The sequence below is a fragment of the Heteronotia binoei genome, chromosome 1, assembly GCF_032191835.1.
Source record: "Heteronotia binoei isolate CCM8104 ecotype False Entrance Well chromosome 1, APGP_CSIRO_Hbin_v1, whole genome shotgun sequence".
NCBI lineage: Eukaryota > Metazoa > Chordata > Lepidosauria > Squamata > Gekkonidae > Heteronotia > Heteronotia binoei.
In genome coordinates, this window is record NC_083223.1 from 192390710 (window position 1) to 192407037 (window position 16328).

General features: G+C 42.7%; 1 protein-coding gene across 1 annotated transcript in view; it reads right to left on the bottom strand.

Moving 5' to 3' along the window:
- The window catches only part of COQ8A (coenzyme Q8A), a 64920-nt gene that overhangs the window by 37661 nt on the left and 10931 nt on the right, over positions 1-16328 (bottom strand). Inside the window, exons 2-3 of the mRNA XM_060245793.1 lie at positions 5894-6088; positions 3029-3439 (exon numbers count right to left, since the gene is read on the bottom strand). Coding sequence (XP_060101776.1) covers positions 3029-3439; positions 5894-6070 — 588 coding nt within the window. The 5' untranslated portion in view covers positions 6071-6088. The remainder of the gene's footprint in view (positions 1-3028; positions 3440-5893; positions 6089-16328) is intronic.

Here is a 16328-nt window from a genome sequence, read left to right on the forward strand (position 1 = left end):
AAGAGAGGAGGTCCTACAACTGATTGACAAATTAAAAACTCCGGATGGCATACATCCAAGAGTTCTGAAAGAACTCAAAGTTGAACTCGTGGATCTCCTGACAAAAATCTGTAATCTTTCATTGAAATCTGCCTCCGTTCCTGAGGACTGGAAGGTAGCAAATGTCACTGCCATCTTTAAAAAGGGTTCCAGAGGAGATCCAGGAAATTACAGGCCAGTCAGTCTGACTTCAATACCGGGAAAGTTGGTAGAAACCATTATCAAGGACAGAATGAGTAGGCACGTGGATGAACACAAGTTATTGAGGAAGACTCAGCATGGGTTCTGTAAGGGAAGATCTTGCCTCACTAACCTGTTACAGTTCTTTGAGGGGGTGAACAAACATGTGGGCAAAGGGGACCCAATAGATGTGGGCAAAGGGGACCCAATGTGGGCAAAGGGGACCCAAAAAGGGACCTTGATTTCCAGAAAGCTTTTGATAAAGTTCCTCATCAAAGGCTCCTTAGTAAGCTCGAGAGTCATGGAGTAAAGAGACAGGTCCTCTTGTGGATCAAAAACTGGCTAATTAATAGGAAGCAGAGAGTGATTATAAATGGGCAGTCTTCACAGCGGAGGACAGTAAGCAGTGGAGTGCTGCAGGGCTCAGTAGTGGGTCCCATGCTCTTTAACTTGTTCATTAATTATTTGGAGTTGGGAGTAAGCAGTGAAGTGGCCAAGTTTGCAGATGACACTAAATTGTTCAGGGTGGTGAGAACCAGAGAGGATGGTGAGGCACTCCAAAGCGATCTGTTGAGGCTGGGTGAGTGGGCATCAATGTGGAAGATGAGATTCAGTGTGGTCAAGTGCAAAGTAATGCACATTGGGGCCAAGAATCCCAGCTACAAATACAAGTTGATGGGTTGTGAACTGGCAGAGACTGACCAAGAGAGAGGTCTTGGGGTCGTGGTAGGTAACTCACTGAAAATGTCAAGACAGTGTGCATTTGCAATAAAAAAGGCCAACGCCATGCTGGGAATTATTAGGAAGGGAATTGAAAACAAATCAGCCAGTATCATAATGCCCCTGTATAAATCAATGATGCGGTCTCATTTGGAATACTGTGTACAATTCTGGTCACCGCACCTCAAAAAGGATATTATGGCATTGGAAAAAGTGCAGAAAAGGGCAACTAGAACGATTAAAGGTTTGGAACACTTTCCCTATGAAGAAAGGTTAAAACGCTTGGGGCTCTTTAGCTTGGAGAAACGTCGAATGCAGGGTGACATGATAGAGGTTTACAAGATTATGCATGGGATGGGGAAAGTAGAGAAAGAAGTCGTTTTCTCCCTTTCTCACAATACAAGAACTTGTGGGCATTCCATGAAATTGCTCAGCAGTCGGGTTAGAACGGATAAAAGGAAGTACTTCACCCAAAGGGTGATTAACATGTGGAATTCACTGCCACAAGAGGTGGTGGCGGCTACAAGCATAGCCAGCTTCAAGAGGGGATTGGATAAAAATATGGAGCAGAGGTTCATCAGTGGCTATTAGCCACAGTGTGTGTGTGTGGCCACTGTGTGACACAGAGTGTTGGATTGGATGGGCCATTGGCCTGATCCAACATGGCTTCTCTTATGTTCTTATGCCAATAAACACAGGTATAATTCCTAATATTGTTGATTAAAGACTTCTGTAAGACATGCTAAACATTTTGAGTAAAATCTTGTGTTAAAAAGCATTGCACTCATTTCCAAACAGAAAATATTCAGTGTTCCCCCAAATTTCCAACTTTTTAAAAACATGAAGTATATACAGTCAATTTCCCATACTGGATTATACAGTCCCAGTTCAGCTTGCCACTGCAGGGTAGCAACAGACATATTTGGAGATTTATTCATTACAACATTTATACCCTGCCTTTCCTTATGGCTGAAGGCAGCTTACAATACTGGGGAATTTGTAATAACAGCATCTAGATAACATTGTGTCATATATACTGTACACAGTGAGGAAAGGGGGGGGGGAGAAATGAATGTATGACTGTAAGCTATATAAATCGTTACATCATGCCTAAAACAAAGGCATGCCAAGACACCTTGCTAAAGAATATTTCTTTGATTCAGAAGAGCAGTCCACTGCAATGGTTCACTCCCTGATTAAAACTACCAGCTTCAGTTTCCAGCATGAAGCTTGCACAACTCCCACAGACAGAGCTGCATCCTGATGGGGCTTGGGGGAGAAAGAGCCCTTGCTTTTTAAACAAACCTGTAGGAAGTTGCACCTGTTCTGGATTTCAGCTTGTGGGACACAAACGCAAGTACAGCTCCTTAACCATGCTAAGCATTTAGCAGAATATCAAGTGGCCAGCAAAAGAAAGGTGAACACCTGTTGAAAGTTAAAAAGCACTGCTCTATTTCTGGGTGGACATTTTAGCCTTCCCAAACAAATGGACAGTTGGGGGAGGCAGCCTAACAACTAGACAGGAGTGACTACATAGTTTTTTATTTGGGAACTCAGAGGCAGCATTTTCACCTGAAAGATTATTACAATGTGCATGCACAGGGAGTTTCACCCACACTGGCCACCCCATATGTTTACATGGGTTACAGAGGCAATTGTACCTGAAAAACCACAAAGGAAGGTTGTAAAATAGCACATTGATAGATCGTTTTCTTGTTTTAACTGCTGTAAACTATTTAATGTATGGGGAGGGCGGGATATAAATCAAATAAAATGAAATGAAAATTGTGAATGTAGCACAGTACAGATAAATCCAAAGCACCTTCAGCACAGAGTCCACAACGCCCTCTTGTTACTTTCTCGGGAGGAAGTTTTTTCTAAAGCACTTTTCTTATGCTACCAGGTGAGCTGTGGATATGCTCTACAAATCTGTTTTTACAGACAGAAGTAATTAAAAACAAAGGGAAATGCAGCATTGCTCTCTCTACTATCCAGACACCATTGTCACATTCAACACATTCAAGGTGGATGAAGCAGCTGGGGAAATGGCAGCTCCTAATCCTCCAATCTTACTGAACAACCTACGTACCATCTGCTTGTGTGGTTTGTGCTGTGGATCCGCTTTGGCTTGCCTGGCTTTGTCTATATCTTCAGCTGTTAGTCCACTAACAGAGGAATGGTCTTGATGAAAAGCCCTGCTTTGCCCACAGGTAGCAGAGAAAAGATATCCAGGGTCCCTAAACCCTCCAAACAGCTTTGCATTCCCTTTGGCAGAGATGGGGTTCGGATTACAACTAGAGTCACCCATCTCAACATTTGGAAGAGGTCCACTAGAAGCATAGGCATAAGATGGGCCCTCCATGCCACCATGCTTTTGAGGCTGGTCTTGAGGAGGAGAGAAGTCCCTTGCAGCCCCCCCCAGCTCTGATTCTGAGAAGCTGTAGTCTTTTCCGAAGTCCTCATCAAGATCTTTCAAATTCTCCTGCTGTTTGCCCAATTCCTGAAAATAAAAACACAATGGATTCTTTCAGTAAAATGAAGTCAGACCAAAAATTGTTCTCTGCTGCTCTCACACTCCATAAAAAGGCCTTCCAATGTGTGTGCTCTTATAAAATTAGACAGTTTGGCAAAAGTGTCTGTAGTTTTGTACAAAACACATTAAATTCACCATTAGAGTTCAGCAGCACCTTAGAGACCAACAAGATTCACAGGGCATAAGCCTTTGAGAGACAAAGCTCCCTCCATCAGATACTAGTTGGACTAGAGATCTCCAATATCTCCATTCCAACTCCTACCTGACAAAGGGGGTTTTGACTCTCAAATGCTTATATCTTGAAAAACTTGTTGGTCCCTAAGTCCCTGCTGGACTCAAATCTAGCTCTTCTACTGCAGATCAACACAGCTGCCCTCTGAAGCCATATTTACTGTGTTCATCATAACAAGCTGTTACTACAATACCTGGAGTTTCACTGAGTTGAGGGGGAGGGTTGCTATGGTGGGGAAAGATTAAATAAAACAAGGACTCTACTAATTAGTGTGAGTAGACGTCACTTGAGGAAGGCAACCTTTACCCCACTGCAGCCTTCTGTGTCACTTGAAATTGTACACCTATAGGTCAGTGAGGAGACCAACTGGGCATCTGCAGCAGGAGGGGAGTAATCAGCAAAAACACACCTTCCCTTCATTTTCAAATGGAAATGCCATTTAATCCAAGGGAGGAACTGCTGCTGTATCGACAGAACAGCATATTAGGATCCACATCTGACAGAGAATAGAAAACCCACCCGGTGGCTATTTGAGACCACTGTGATTCCTACTCCTTTTTTTTGGGGGGGGGGGGGGATTCTATAGATACAAAGGATAAAAGCATTGAAAAAACAAAAAAGTAAGGAAAGTTGTTCACATTAAAGCAGCATTTAGATTCTACACTGCGAGGACCTGATGTCACTACAGCAAACTTTTCCATTTTTTTTTTCACTGAGAGGAAGCAAAACTAGTTCTAGCTCTTCCTATTATGGGTACAGGCTTGCTGTCATTTTCAGCATGGAAAAAAAATTAAAAACCCCTTGGCTGATTCTACCACACTAACATTGAGGTACACAATGGAAACACTTCTCTTCCAAGAGTAATAAAAATTAGTTTGAAAAAGCTGCAAGTAGTAAAATTCTGGCAGGAGCAGCAAGGAACAGAAAACAAAGTCATTTACTGTAAGGTGCTTCCCTCCTTCAGCAGAAGACATTCATTTGAAAAGCAGATACTATTATAGTAGAAAACACAGCTACCTCCCATGTTAACACCATATGTGATGTCTATTTCATTTATATCCTGTCTTTCATTGCCCATGGAACTCAAGAGGGCAAATGCTGGATTCTCAGATAGTCTCCCATCCACGTACTAGGATAGTTCCTGTAAGGTTGTTATTATCCTGTGCTCTCCAACCATGCCCTGAGACCACTGCTATATGGCACAGAAACAAACTTAATTTTGCCATTGTAAGTTAACCAAAATAAAAGCCCCTTTCCATCATACACAAAAGGCTGATAAGGACTGAATATGCTTCAGGAGGCAGGTAATGTTGAGAAAACTTAAAGGGGAAGGAGGAAAAGTATCAGCCCCGAGACCTTGAAGAATGTTGAAGGGGAGACCTTTAAATAAGGAGGGATTTCCAAGTGATTGCCCTCTCCTATGATTTATTTTTAAATTAATCTGCGTCACTGATACTTGGGGCTTCTCAATGCTTAATTTCCAGTCAGCTTAATTTAATTAATGTTCCTTTGAATCCAGGGTCCAAAGCACATTTCAGACCATAAGCTCATACCTGGTTTGTCTGAGTCACACTTAGCACTGATGCCAAAGAACTGCTCAGCCATGGTTATGACTGTAAACGTGAGTGTGCATTCCAAAAGTTGGCTTCGGACTTGTTAACTGGTTTGCTGTGTGCAATCAAATTCAGACCACAAATTAGCCCCTTTTGCTATTCCCAAGTATCACTGGCCCCCCAGTAGCAGTATTTCACGGAGATCAGTGGTCAGCAGGCGGAGGGTAAAGGCTATCAGTGGGAAACTTAGTTGAAATCCACTCCTGAGCGTCAGAATTCTTAAAAACTTTTCACATAGATATTTTGTTGCTTGGTTTGGCATATACGGTTTTTCCATTCCTCCCCTACAACAACTCTGTGAGGTAATAACAATTGTTATTATCATATGGCAGTGGGTGTAGTAGAGCAAGGAGATCTGAAGACCATGAGGTAGATTAGGTTAACAGAGAATTAATTATTTACCCATCAACACCCAATGAATTTCATGGTGAGCAGGGTTATAAACCTAGTTGAGACCTATAGTTTAATTACTACATCACACTGACTCTCAAATACATACAAGATATGGAGGTAAAAACATAAGTCCATGCTGATGTGGGAAGAAAGACCCACACACACAACCATGCAAGTTCTTACCTGCATCTTCCCCATGGCAGCACTAAACTGTTCTTCAGCAGTAGCCTGAAAGCTCCTGGCTATGGTCACTGCATCACCACCCAAGATAACTTGCCGGAGTTGTCCTGCTTGTGCTTCTATGACTGCCTTACTAAGCTTCGCCAGTCCTCTCATCACCATGATGGCATCACCCGCCATGACTAACCACGTCTAATGCTGAAAAACAAAGCCAACAGATTATGCATGCAGTATCCAGGGAATACTTTCAGGTAACTGCGTGTGAATGGCATTTTATCTAGCAGGGAAATGCTTTCTCTCTGTTATTTTGTATGGAACATAAATTAGTGCAATGTCTGAAGTATCCTCTTTTTGGAAGGTATGTTCAACTTTTACAAGGTCTACAGACAGTCATCTCAGCTGCAGTTCCCTCCCTGATGATGTTTAGAAAGTTCTGAATGATGGCTTTTGGAACTGAGATAGTTACATGGCAATAAAATTTCTATTACTGGATGGTTATGTCATTGGTTATTTGAAAAACTGTAAAACTCTCAAACTAATTTATTGCTAAGGGCTGAATCTTTAGTTCCAATAAAGGGTCCGTCCATATATTATTGGCTGGTTACTTTTTTTACTATACATGTAATATTCTATTTTGATTGCCTTTTGGAAGCCATTTCAGATATACTAGAATGTGACATACTTTTTATAGAATACAAAATCCCCCAATATAGTCATCTTACTGAACATATAGTTTCACACAACCATGATGAATGAAAATCAGCCACTTCTTTTACTGTGCCAAGATGGGGAAAACCTCATAGCATTCCAGGAATATGCCAAACCAACCTATACTTGCATTCTCTTTCCTCTGTCTAAAAACTATAACAAGGCCCTACTTTTAGAGCTTAATTCAACCACACAGTGTCTTGGAAAAGTATAAGACGAACTACAGATCTATTAACAGGCCGCCAAAACAAACATGCTCTAGAGCAGTAGTGGCGAATCTATGGTATGGGTGCCAGAGGTGGCACTTGGAGCCCTCTCTGTGGGCACACGCTCCCTCCCCGCCCTGAACAAGGTTCTGGAGTCATATCTCATTGAAGCTCCTCCTCTCTCCAAACTCAGACTCCTTCCCCCAAATCTCCTGGTATTTCCCAACCCAAACCTGGCAACCCTAACTGGGCCTCCTTCAGGGAGACAACAGGGCACTCCAACCTTTTTGAGCTCGTGGGCACCCTTGGAATTTTGACATGGGGGTGGGCGCAACCACAATGCAGCCCCCAAGCACAACACACAGAGGAAACTTCCTTGCAGGTGTTCCTGCAGTTTTAGGGAGGGGGTTAAATGGGACCCAGTAGGGCAGCTCACATAGAATAAATGTCAGATGAGTGAGAGCCACCAGACACAAACATCAGATGTCTGAGGGAGGGAGGGGAGAAGGAAGGAAGGAAAATAGGTGGGGAGGGAGAGACAGAGGTGGAAAGAAAGCAACTTTAACTTTAAATGCATTCTCCAAGCCACTAGCTGGCTTGGCTTGAAGAAGTGATTTAAAGAGACAAATGCCTTCTCTGGTGGGGGCTTCAAGAGCCACATGATGTGTGTGAAAGAGCCACATGTGGCTCCTGAGCCACAGTTTGGCCACCCCTGCACTAGAGAGATGAACTATAAAGCAGCTTCACGTTTTCATGGGGCCAAGATCTGGTTGCATTTCATATTTCAAAACCGCTGTGGCATGGTCCAAGCCGAAGGGAAGAAAAGAGCATGAGTGTGTGGGATTGGGGGGGGGGGGGGAGGAGAGATCAGGACCTTGAATCAAGCACTTTTTTTTGAAGGGATGTGGGTTTATTACAGGAAATGTTGGATCCCGAACTGGCCTGTCAGCGGCTCTTGTCCATCCCATGAGCAACTGGTGTGAGAGAGGGAAGGCAAGAGGCTGCTCAGCAGGGAATGAGTGCATAGGTACACACAGAGAATTGTGTGTGGTCAAAGCTGTCAAGAAATGAAAGGAAATGGCTAGGGGACAGGTATGGTATCCCTTGGAAAAAACTAATCTTGTATAAAATTAAATTGATTCCCCAGTAAATCAATTGCTTTTACTCCTAGGAATCAACTGCTTTTGTTTGTATTTTGAGTAAAAAACAATATTAATTGGGTTTGCCTGTGTCATTTATAAAGTTTATATCTCCAGTACCTGGCATTTCATTTCATGGCAGACATGGCCCAGCCCAACAAAGTAACTTTTATGTGAGATCAGGCCCTTGTAACGAACAAGTTTGGCATGTCTGCTGTAACTCAATTAGAAGAAAGGAAGACTAAAGAGAAAAAGACAAAGAAAAAATCACAGCACAAGAGAACAAAGAAGATCCGACAAAGAATAAAAGTTTTCCAAAATAAAGCTGACACATTCAAAAGGAAATAAGTGGAAAACCTGCACTGTTCAAAACATACCCAGCTCTCCACAGTCAGAGAGGAAATAGGCCCAGTTCCCCTTTGTTAGTTTTAACTGCAAAGCAGATACTGGCAGAACTCACAGCTGGCAGCATTCCAATTCCACTCCCACTGGAAGAGAACACCAGTCTTTTTAACCACTTGTGGAACTTGCTTGCTTAGAATGAAAAGGTCAGGTTGTTAGTGAGGTTGCACTGTAAACTCAACAAGCTGCCCCCCTCCCCCAATGAAAGAACACTGCCAGTAATTTTGTATCTCTGAAAACAAGGAAGTAAAGGATTAATTCTGAATTTTCTAACAAGCCATCAATAAGTACAGTTCTGGAATCCAGAAAGAAAGGTACATGCATTCAGACAACCAATCAAACCATCATTTCTCAATGCAGTATGTGGGGAGAGGGGTGGAGTGTGTGAGCTCAAGGACTTACAAGGTCCTTTGGTCAGACAAGTCTTCTCAGTCCTCAGGCTCATCCACAGCCTCCTCCCACTCCCATCCTTACAAACTGCACCCAAATTATGCAATTGCTTGCAGTGGGGCAAAACAATATGCACTGCACACCAGACAAGTTTGTCCCTACACCAAGGACAAACAGAATGAATCTGCCTCTTTCATGGCATCTGTGACCCACGGAGCACTTCTGGCAAACTTATCTCCATGGGGGCAGAAAACAATTGGCTAAATTATCAAGCATTGCTTTTAAACCAGCCCTGTCTACACTATCAGGAGACTGTTACCACCTCCCATCAGTCTCAGCTCAATGGCAGGTTTTGTTTCCAAACGCAGATTGCCCTTTTCCCCACCCCCACATATTTGGGCTATTTATCACTTCACATCCTAACGCAATGTTGAAACTGTTTCCCTTATCTCAATTTGAATGAATACAGATGACAAGGGATAGGATTAGAATAACAGATCCTGGAGCAGTCTCAAACTTGAACTTTTTTTTTTTAATTAAGCAGTAGGACAGAGGATAATCTATTCTTCTATCACTGCCTTGAATTTCAAAGACTACTGAATTATTACAGGATAGATCAAGGAATACAGCAGAGAAGGCTTTCCCTTCACAGCACCCATCCAGTACATGGTATGATGTGGCCTACTGAGTTTACCATGCTGAAAGCCAGGGATGTACTTGCTTTCTGCTGATACAGAAGCATAGAAGGAACAGAATAAGGAGTTACACAATCATGTTTCCTCCCCATCTTAACTTGCTTCAATGTTTCAACAGATTATAGAAATCAAGAAAATAAAATCAAAAACTGAAGCAAGAGCCCTAGATAATAAAAAACCCTCTTTCATTTCCTAGGTCTCACAACAAGGAAAAATATTAACCACACTATGATTAGCTTCCTACCTTGCCTCTTAAGTAGTGATAACAGGTTCAAGGACTGGAAAGCAAAAATATAAAGAGAGGCACTGTAAACAAGGAGTCATTGGTGGATGGGGGGCGGGGGTTGGAGGGAGTGACAGCCTAGTTGTTGAAGGGCAATAAGGAGGCAAATCAGAAAAGGATCTTGGAGACAAAAAGTGCTAGCAGAAATACAGACTGATGCACATAAAACAAATAGAAGTAGGTCTGATGCAACACCACTTCCTAAGTACATGCTCTTCTCATAGTATCTTCTAAATCAGATAGAATAGATGACAGAATAATTCTACATGACAGATAACAACTGGTTTCCTCAAAAAAAGACCTTCATACACAATAACAGCCACATTTTATATGACATGATAAAATCCTAGCCAATGGTGTTTCCTTAAAGGACAAATAAACTGCAGAGCACATTAGATCACAGCATGGAAATGAATGAGAATTACAAGTAAAAGGCTCTCCCTAGGGACTAATTAATGAACCCATTTGGGTTTATCAGAGCCTAAGCATACAGAAGGAACAGAATAAGGAGTTACACAATCATGTTTCCTCCCCATTTTAACTTGCTTCAATGTTTCAACAGATTATAGAAATCGAGAAAATAAAATTACAAGTAAAAGGCTCTCCCTAGGGACTAATTAATGAACCCATTTGGGTTTATCAGAGCCTAAGCATACAGAAGGAACAGAATAAGGAGTTACACAATCATGTTTCCTCCCCATCTCTATAGTTGCCTCTTCAAAACTTCAGGATTGGGTGGGTTACTAACAAAATTCACCAAGAAAGCCCACAAAGAGATAATGCTCCCTTGGCTCTCTTGCTTGAGTCACATGGAACTGTGTGTGTCATGGAACTGTGTGTGTCATAAATATCTCCCCTGTCCAATTTTTAATCACTGGACTGGATCCAATACAAGGACTCTGAAAGGTCTGTGCAATGCTCCTCAATATTCTCAATTCTCCCTTCCCCATTTCCGACCCTGGAAAAGTTTATTCCCATGGTTGCAAGTCCCAAGTGGAATTGGGGTCATGCTGGTAAGGAGGCTGCACTGTGGAGAAGGCAAAACTGCCACCCCAAGCAATTTTGACCTTCCCTTCTGCACTGCTGATGTCAAACCCATGTGGTAATTATACCACACTTGCCAAGGAACCCTGGGAACAAACTTTCCCACAGCCAAGAACAGCTGCTGGGGAGGAAAAGGAGAGATAGGAATACCTGCAGCCACCAGTGCTTTCCACTCACAAGATTGTGAGATCCAACCCACTGCTTCACAATGCCCAATATGGCACCCATGCCTATGAAACAAAATGCCCTCCCCAAATCCACCTGAAAACAAAGATCCCCAGAATTTGTCTGTGTCCCATTCGACTTAATTTCTCTTACCTAGTGAATACCTAGGAGATGGAATGTCTCTGGTTCGGGAGGACTCATCTCAAAGAGATGAAGGGTTGGCTTCTTTTTTTCTACCGAGTAACGGATCAGAGTTGTCCACTGTGATGGTGACAAACAGTATGGACTGTCTGCCAGAGGCTCGAGGCGGCAGGACAGAGGTGGCGGGCCTAGCTTGCCTGGGAAATTATAAATGTTTGTATGCAAATGCTAGAAGTGTCCGAAGTAAAATTGGTGAATTGGAATGTTTAGTGTTGGGAGAAAACATAGACATTGTGGGAATTTCAGAAACTTGGTGGAATGAGGAGAATCAGTGGGACACGGTGATTCCTGGATATAAGTTATATCGGAAGGATAGGGAGGGAAGGGTTGGAGGTGGGGTGGCTCTGTATGTCAGAGAGGATATACGGTCCAGTAAGAATGAGGTCAGAGAATTAGATTCCCTTTTAGAAATGCTTTGGGTTGAAATAGAGGGCCCAAAAGGAAATTTAACTATGGGAGTTTGTTATCGCCCACCAAATCAAAAGAGAGAGGACGATTATAATATGATGGAAGGATTAAAGATAGCGGCTAAACGTAAAAACTGTGTCGTAATAGGTGATTTTAACTACCCGCAGATTGATTGGGTCAATATGTGTTCTGGTCGAGAGAAAGAGATTGAGTTTCTTGATGCTCTCAATGACTGTGCTATGGAGCAGATGGTCTCAGAACCTACCAGAGGTGGGGCGATCCTGGATCTGGTCCTAAGTAATGCCCAAGACTTAGTGAGAGACGTAAAAGTGATTGCGCCGCTTGGGAACAGTGACCATAATGTTATTGATTTCACCGTTTGTATAAATAGGGAGTTGCCCAAAAAGACCGCCACAACCACATTTAACTTTAAAAGGGGTAAATTCTCTGAGATGAGGAGGCATGTGAGGAGGAAACTGAAAGGAAAGGTAAATACGGTCAAAACCCTTGGGGAAGCTTGGAGACTATTTAAAACTATAATCCTAGAAGCTCAGATAAAATACATACCACAAGTTAGGAAAGGCACAAACAGGTATAAGAAGAGGCCAGCATGGTTAACAAACAAAGTAATGGAAGCTGTAAAAGGTAAAAAGGACTCCTTTAAGCGGTGGAAAACCAGTCCAAGTGAGATTAATAAAAGGGAACACAGGCAGTGGCAAATCAAATGCAAGACTGTGATCAGGCAGGCAAAAAGGGACTATGAGGAGCATATTGCAAAAAACATAAAGACCAACAATAAAAATTTCTTCAAATATATTAGAAGTAGGAAACCAGCCAGGGAAGCAGTGGGGCCCTTGGATGACCATGGGGTAAAAGGATTACTGAAGGAGGATGGGGAAATGGCTGAGAAGCTGAATGCATTTTTTGCCTCCGTCTTCACCGTGGAAGATGAGAAGTGTTTGCCCGCCCCAGAACCACTAATATTGGAAGGGGTGTTGAAAGACCTGAGTCAGATTGAGGTGACAAAAGAGGAGGTCCTACAACTGATAGACAAATTAAAAACTAATAAGTCACCGGGTCCGGATGGCATACATCCGAGAGTTCTGAAAGAACTCAAAGTTGAACTTGTGGATCTTCTAACAAAAATCTGTAATCTTTCATTGAAATCTGCCTCTGTTCCCGAGGACTGGAAGGTAGCAAATGTCACCCCCATCTTTAAAAAGGGTTCCAGAGGAGATCCAGGAAATTACAGGCCAGTCAGTCTGACTTCAATACCGGGAAAGTTGGTAGAAACCATTATCAAGGACAGAATGAGTAGGCACATTGATGAACACAGGTTATTGAGGAAGACTCAGCATGAGTTCTGTAAGGGAAGATCTTGCCTCACTAACCTGTTACATTTCTTTGAGGGGGTAAACAAACTTGTGGACAAAGGAGACCCGATAGATGTTGTTTACCTTGACTTCCAGAAAGCTTTTGATAAAGTTCCTCATCAAAGGCTCCTTAGAAAGCTTGAGAGTCATGGAGTAAACGGACAGGTCCTCTTGTGGATCAAAAACTGGCTGAGTAATAGGAAGCAGAGAGTGAGTATAAATGGGCAGTCTTCGCAGTGGAGGACGGTAAGCAGTGGGGTGCCGCAGGGCTCGGTACTGGGTCCCATGCTCTTTAACTTGTTCATAAATGATTTAGAGTTGGGAGTGAGCAGTGAAGTGGCCAAATTTGCGGATGACACTAAATTGTTCAGGGTGGTGAGAACCAGAGAGGATTGTGAGGAACTCCAAAGGGATCTGTTGAGGCTGGGTGAGTGGGCGTCAACGTGGCAGATGCGGTTCAATGTGGCCAAGTGCAAAGTAATGCACATTGGGGCCAAGAATCCCAGCTACAAATACAAGTTGATGGGGTGTGAACTGGCAGAGACTGACCAAGAGAGAGATCTTGGGGTCGTGGTAGATAATTCACTGAAAATGTCAAGGCAGTGTGCGTTTGCAATAAAAAAGGCCAATGCCATGCTGGGAATTATTAGGAAGGGAATTGAAAACAAATCAGCCAGTATCATAATGCCCCTGTATAAATCGATGGTGCGGTCTCATTTGGAGTACTGTGTGCAGTTCTGGTCGCCGCACCTCAAAAAGGATATTATAGCTTTAGAGAAGGTGCAGAGAAGGGCAACTAGAATGATTAAAGGGCTGGAGCACTTTCCCTATGAAGAAAGGTTGAAACGCTTGGGACTCTTTAGCCTGGAGAAACGTCGACTGCGGGGTGACATGATAGAGGTTTACAAGATAATGCATGGAATGGAGAAAGTAGAGAAAGAAGTACTTTTCTCCCTTTCTCACAATACGAGAACTCGTGGGCATTCGATGAAATTGCTGAGCAGACAGGTTAAAACGGATAAAAGGAAGTACTTCTTCACCCAAAGGGTGCTTAACATGTGGAATTCACTGCCACAGGAGGTGGTGGCGGCCACAAGCATGGCCACCTTCAAGAGGGGGTTAGATAAAAATATGGAGCAGAGGTCCATCAGTGGCTATTAGCCACAGTGTGTGTGTGTATGTGTGTGTGTGTGTGTGTGTATGTATGTATATATATATATATATATATATATATATATATATATATATATATATATATATATATATATATTTGGCCGCTGTGTGACACAGAATGTTGGACTGGATGGGCCATTGGCCTGATCTAACATGGCTTCTCTTATGTTCTTACTACAATACTACATGTACATCTGCACTACGCAAGGGACTCTGAGTCTGATATGATGGACCATATACTGCTTTCAGGGCTTCGTAGAACCCTCTTAAATCACCAGTGTCTGCACACAGCTGGGTTCTCTCTGCAAGCTTGGTCCACCAATCGTTCTGAATGTCTCGAAGCTTGCGCTGGAGGTTGCTACATGCAGCGCGAAAGGTTGCTTTTTTCCCAGGACAGGAGGGCTGAGCAAGATGTGCTTGGTAGGCAGATCTCTTTTTCGCCAGTAGATCTTGGATCTCTTGATTGTTCTCATCAAACCAGTCCTTGTTCTTCCTTGTGGAGAACCCGAGGACTTCTTCAGAGATCTGCAGGACGGTAGTTTTTAGGTGTTCCCAGAGTGCTTCTGGAGAAGGGTCTGTGGGGCAACTGGGGTCCTCAATTCTTGACTGACTCTCTGAAATTTGATAAATCCATGTCCATAGCAAATCAGTTCTAGGCAGCCTACACAAACAACTCTTTCCTTAAGAGAGTTGGGGCAACATAGATTGGGGGGCGGGGAGTTTCCAATCCTTTCACAAGCATTTTAGGCAATGACATATCAGTACAGCAAACTATGAATGTTCTGGACAGGCAACTCTATTTACATCATTCTGATTAGGTCACACATTGTTTGGGGACATGCACAATTGTAGTCATCAACCACATGCCTGGAATTAATGGAGCCTCTTTTATGCTAGTCAGACATCTATCTAGAAATAATACACTTACACCCAATTAGATCCAGTATTACAAAACTGCATGCTATGCAGCATAAGCCATGGGCTCCAAGCAGTAGTCTTCATACTTCTACCATGATAATAATTACAAATCAATTACTGCTCAGTTGCACTTGAGAAAAAAACTGAAAGTGACTCTTTGACTTCTTTGGCAATGTGGGGGTGGGGTGTCGCAGTACCATCACTGAAAGACCAAAGAATCCTACTGACCTTTGCTATATGACTCTGTCAAGCTGGTAATTTCAACAGTATCCTTTGGCCATCAGCAACGAGCACTAAACAGCAGCAAAAGGCTACTACACTAGTACAGAAAGTTAAGACACTCAAGTCCAACTGCATGAATCTCAGGTTCAGGATTAGAGGCACTTAAAACTATTGTTCCTCCCACTTCTTTTAAACCCAGGCAATCTCAACTCTTCCCTTTAAGCTTTTAAATAACAACTGAGAACTCAATTTTCTCATTTTAACTTGTGTACTCCCTGCAGTGAACAACACCTACATGCAAGCACTCTTTTGTCTGAACAATTTGCTACCGGGTGGATCTCTTATCAAAGGGTGGATCTCACTTATCAGATGCTTTCCTTGTAAAATGTATTAGCTATTTCCAAAAAAGCTCAACTTTAGTCCAAGAGTTACATTTCCAGCAAAGGTAAAAAGAACAAAAGATCCCTATTATAAGATCAACCGTTTCATCATTTAATAGATTTAATTCTGTCCTACCACAAGACCGCCAATTACTGCATTAGTTTCTATCAGTTTCAGCTCCCTATTGGTAACAGAGCTGAACACTTACTCTGATAACACTTAATGTGGAGTAATTTCAATGTTATAGATAGGAGACTGAAGAGTGCTTTCATGTAACTGGCATACAATACCCACTGTATCAATGCTGCATGGTCAGCGTAGGTCTTCTGGGCACACATCACAACATTTGTAGGCAGCAAGAAGAAACAGCAGCAACAGATAATACATATTAGCAGCATAATCTTCAGCCCCATTCCCTTTATTATTGACAGGTCTGAATAAATTTTACAAATGTCCCAAAAAATCAGAAAAATGCCAGTGCATAGCAAGGCACCTAGATGTTACTATCAGCATTCAGTAATGAAATGTCCAAAAAGCATGTTGAAACTGAATCCGGTAAATACAGAGGTTCTGTGGCTGGGGGGAGACTTTGAGGTTGGGGAACAGACTTCCCACTCTTGATGGGATGCCACTGATACCTGCACCATCCGGTCAGGAGTTTGGGTGTGACTCTGGATGCCTCCTTGACTATGGAGGCCCAGGTCATGAATACAGTCAAGTTGGTGTTTTT